At 37.6% G+C, this 5,000-nt stretch overlaps 1 protein-coding gene across 4 annotated transcripts in view; it reads right to left on the reverse strand.

The window, feature by feature from the left end:
* The window catches only part of LOC144978685 (uncharacterized), an 84,071-nt gene extending 82,689 nt beyond the window's left edge, over window positions 1–1,382 (reverse strand). Inside the window, exons 1-2 of one of the 4 annotated variants that reach the window (XM_078925088.1) lie at window positions 1,249–1,382; window positions 854–930 (exon numbers count right to left, since the gene is read on the reverse strand). In XM_078925088.1, coding sequence (XP_078781214.1) covers window positions 854–930; window positions 1,249–1,331 — 160 coding nt within the window. In that variant the 5' untranslated portion in view covers window positions 1,332–1,382. Of the gene's footprint in view, window positions 1–565; window positions 817–853; window positions 931–1,248 lie in introns of those variants that run through there. The other 3 variants (XM_078925085.1, XM_078925087.1, XM_078925089.1) reach the window with 3 other exon arrangements.
* Between the last annotated feature and the right edge of the window lie 3,618 nt (window positions 1,383–5,000).

A 5,000-nucleotide genomic window follows, 5' to 3' on the forward strand; every position in this document is an offset into this window, starting at 1 on the left:
GTGCGATGGAGATGCCTTGGAACAATAGTTATTATTATCACCATCATTATTATATTCATTCATCTTCTTCTTCTTATATTATTTTATTTTCAAATGATTTATTCATATATTTTAGGCGTATTATTATCATTATTGTTATTATTATTATTATTATTATTATTATTATTATTATTATTATTATTATCATTATATTATTATTATTATTATTATTATTATTATTATTATTATTATTATTATTATTATTATTATTATTATTATATAATTATTGGTTCATTCGTCGCCCATCTGTGAAATCTACGAATTTGGAGAGTACCCACTTCAGTGGAGATTATTATACAATATATCTCTTTTTACCTGATTGCTATTCACTACCTCTACTACTACTAGCCTACTACTACTACTACTACTACTACTACTACTACTACTACTACTACTACTACTACTACTACTACAGTTACTACTACTACTACTACTACTACTACTACTACTACTACTACTACTACTACTACTACTACTACTACTACTACTACTACTACTACATAACTGCTATCGCTAAGAGTCATACTCATTGACATAGCCTATCCAAAATCTTGATTTGATGAATATCCAAGAAGTAGAAGATGAAAAAACGTCTATATTATTACATTATCCTTTAATGAATGTAACTGCTTCCGTGTTCATTGGTCTCCAAGAATAAACATCCTCTTTTTACTCTTGAATAACAATAGCACACAAGAAAACTTCTAATAACGCATAAAGCAACAAGCCCCGCCTCCAGTTTATACAATTCGATAAATTAGAAAAAAAAAGAAGAATAAATAATAACACAATGCATTTTCGTTCTTATTCTTACCTTCCCTTTGCGATAATCCAGTGAGGACGGGTTCACCTGACGCGGGGTGCAGCCACGACGTTGCCTGGTTATGATCGCTGAACAAGGGAAAAATATATAAAAACACGATAATAAAATGATAAGAAAAATGAATCAACAAACACACCACAGCAAAAACAATAAATTTGCGTGCCAGGACAAAACACCGCGACCCCTCTCTCACTCTCCTAGTAAATAAATGGGACCTGTCCAGCTACGAATCAACTTCGAGAGGTCAGAGGGGAATTCACACAAAGTTGTACTACACACGGTTTCCTGTATCAAATGTATGCGCTGACTAAACATGCAACTGTAATGAGATGTGTTAGAATTTTATATTCCAAAGGACGAAACAATTTCATTTTTAAAAATCTCACTTGATAAAAAATATCCTTCCGTCCTGTGTAACGCCAATGTGAAAACCAGGGGGCAATCGCTCCCTGAGAAGAGCTGACGCCATATTGGTCCCTAAATGAAATCATCAACAACACAATAACACACCTGTATGACTAACACACACGGCGACACACACGAAATTCACACACAACACAATCCAGTTATGTACCTACATTGGGACATGAAACGACAGGGGACCGGTTACCTGCTTTGCCAGGTAATTTTATACTTTAAGCCAAAATATAAAATACCAGTAATAAAACTTGTTATATTTAAAACAATGCTGCCAAATGAATTCAGGTCATGCACCGTTCTATTTTGATTTAAAAACTGTGGATAAAAAAATGTAAACTTTGTTGTAAATGATTAATCATAATCTGCAAAGAGTAAACATAACCACCAATACGCCAAGTGGCTTCTTACTTCACAGGTAGCATTGTCGCTTGTATCAGAGGCACTGCCTCGCCTTCACCCCCCCCCCCCCCCCCTCCTCGCACCAACCCCCTACCCCACCCCCACCCTATCTCTCAAAAAATAAAAAAAGGGGGGGGGGGGGGGGATAAACTTGCTACCTTCTCGTCTTTTGACGAATGGTTAGTTTGATTTATTCATTGATATCCCCGATAAAGCCCTGGTTCCACAATAAGTAGGCATAGGAACCAAACATCACGCCCACTATAAAACGCAAAAACAATAGTGTGTCCCCTCGAAAGACAATTTTTTTTCCGGCCATACCTGAGTACGGTGAGTAAAGAGCCTTCAATTTTGACTCAAACTGTTTGAGAAGAACAAAAAAAAAAAAAAAAAACAAAGCAAAGAAAAACAAAAGAAAAAGAGGCCCAATAAGCTACTTGCATTGTATTAAATGCAAAATATGGTTCCTGACATACTGATATCATGTTCTATGTGCTTCGAAGAAATGCTTCATTTATTCCCCCAGTAGTCTTACAATGGATTCCGTATAAAGTCAACACTCTTCTAAGTCAACTTCTGCTTAAAGTCAACAACATTTATTGGTCCCAAATTAAATGTTCTGTTCTTTATCTAAGTGTGTTCCAGATATTCCTATATTTCTGGACCGGCAAATTTGGATTTAACAGGATTATTTAGCCCTTTTGCTCCTCCAAGAGCATAGACCATCACCTACGCTCCTCCATCAGGCACAATTCGGGCTGCCCTCTCAATTTCCTTCCATATTTTGCCCTTCTCCTTCAGTTCAACCCACAGACCAGAGAGACGGGTCTGTGGTTCAGTCTCTGTTTTGCGCATCTATCTGTTACTTGGCCATCCCCTCTTTATTTTCCCTGGAGGTTCCATAGTAGTGCCTGCCTGTCGTGTGATGCTGGGTGTTGGCTTCTTAAGATCATGTCCAATCCGGCCCCACTTCCACCGTCGGATCTGCAGCTTGCACGTCACCAGAACTTTTCATAATTTATCTTATCTTCTCAGGCAACCTTGTGTTGTAGATCCGCCTCAGACATGGTTCAATGTCCGTGAGCATAGCATTGTTGAGCATAGCATTTTTTGTTGTTCTACGTGTTTCCGGCCCATAAAGAAGAACTGACTTAACATAATTTGTAACCCACCGTCTCAATTTGGCATTAAGTTGGGGTTAGCCGGATTCTGAAAATTGAATTTAGAGTAAAAACTGTTGGAATTACAAAATGTTAGACTTCGGTAGATTGAGAAACAACATTTAATTCTTCTCACCGGAGTATACGATTTAAAATTTCTTTTCATTATTTTTATCTAAAATTTAATTTTCAGCATCTAGTTTGTCCCGACATAATACCGTTTTGTAACGATGGGTCACATTTGTGTTGATGATGCGAAGTTTGTTTTTCAGATGGACCACTGGGTGGGATTCCTTAACTCCCATAGTGGGCAAGGAGGTACTTACTGTGTCTTATATCTCCCTATATCTGTTTTCCAACTTGCTTTCTGTCTTTGTCTTGGAATGAGATTACTTGGTTTTGTTCTGGCCCTGGCCGGATACCATGGCTGAGGGGGAAACAGTCAAATGTATAGTTAGTTTTGGGAGATATTTTTTCCCCTGTAAGGCATCTCTCTGATGTGAACTGTGAACTGTATTATATTTTGTTTACATATTATATATGATTTATAAACAGTTGAGTGTATCCCTCTTATTGGGGAGCTGTGCTCGTGTGTCTGGATGACTTTTAGGTGATCTCAAACTAAGTACTTTGATAGTGTACTCTTGGAATCTACATCTGTTTCCTATTTGAACCAATTCCCCTTTGTCTTACTTACGTTTTCTTGGGTGCTTTAATTCTAATTCTAGAAATTGTTACTATCCCATTTTCTTCCCTTTTTCTGGCGCTGATATGACCTTAATGTGTTGCAAGCTCCGTAAAACCCCTTAACTCACTCAATCCTAGAGATTTTTTCTACTTTTCAAAATTTGAAAAATATGTATTATAAACGCGCATGTACATAGTCAGTTTTATTCAACTATCATTAACAAGTTAAAACAAACAAACAAAAACAAAAAAAATAGCTCTTATACTACGCCTAAAATTTGTCTCAGAAAAATGTAATAAATAGGCATGGAGTAAAAGTAACCCGGGTAAACTACGGACATAGTCGGTGTTAGGGTTGAGTTAAAAAATAAACAAATCATGACCACAATTGAAACCCAAATTTGAATGTTATTCGATGCGATGAAGGCTGCTCGGACAATGTCTGTCCGCACGTCCATTAATTAGTCCACCACACTCCCGGCGTTGGATAATACAACTCCACCTCCCTCATTCACTCTCCCCCCAACCTGCGTGTATTGCATGGTTTTTGTTTAGCTTAATCTGCTGTCGTCCTGTGATTTGATGTTGAGATCTGTGCTCGCTGAGATTATAGCAAAAAGAGTTGCTTTTTTCCTTCATCTACATGTGTTTGGGAGACAAGAGGGCAATATCACCAGCAAAATCATATTCCTTATCCAGTGTTGCGAAGTCCCAGGTTGAGAGTGTTTGCCAAGGAAAATCGATGATATTTGAAGGATGAGTTTAATACGGATTTTCCACAGTTACGGCAGTATATGAAAGTCAAAGACAGAAGGAGGTAAGAGGAGGAGGGAGGGGGAGGGTGGGGGGAACAAATAAGCTCACCCGGGAGATTGGCTCCCTTTGCGGTATAATTTAGCGAATGCGCTCCACGTAAGGATAGGGACCCCTGTATCAGTGTTCCATGCTATGTCCATTTGTGGACCAAGAATCTATGATGGGGATGTCAAACACACACACTAACTACTCAACGAAAGAAGAGGAGATGAAGAGAGAGAGACGAGAGAGAGCCGAGAGATGGATGAGAGAGAGAGAGAGGCTTCTGTCTATGTTTTGTTTGGTTTGCACCCCCCCCCCCCCCCCCCCTCCCCCCGCCACGTCTTCGTTTTGTCCGGCCTCAGTACTATGCCAGGAAATTGAATATATTTTTTTGTATCTTTTTATTTTGACCATGTGATTCGGGCTCAGGGCTATGTTTGTAGTTTATGAAAAAAGTAGACATTATCGGTGTTGGTAAAAAAAAAAAAAACAACAAAAAACAAAAAACAAACAAAAAAAAAACACACAAAAAAAAAAAAAAAAAAAAAAAAAAAAAAAAAAAAAAAAAAACACACAAAACACGTACAACAAACAAACAAACAAAAACAAAATTTAAAAATGAAAAAATTATCTGTGAAATTGGACAGACCTTGAAAATACATTGATCATCCAGA

Source organism: Berghia stephanieae, chromosome 8 (genome assembly GCF_034508935.2).
Source record: "Berghia stephanieae isolate SIO BIC M18660-M18661 chromosome 8, UCSD_Bste_1.3, whole genome shotgun sequence".
Classification (NCBI taxonomy): Eukaryota; Metazoa; Mollusca; class Gastropoda; order Nudibranchia; family Aeolidiidae; genus Berghia; species Berghia stephanieae.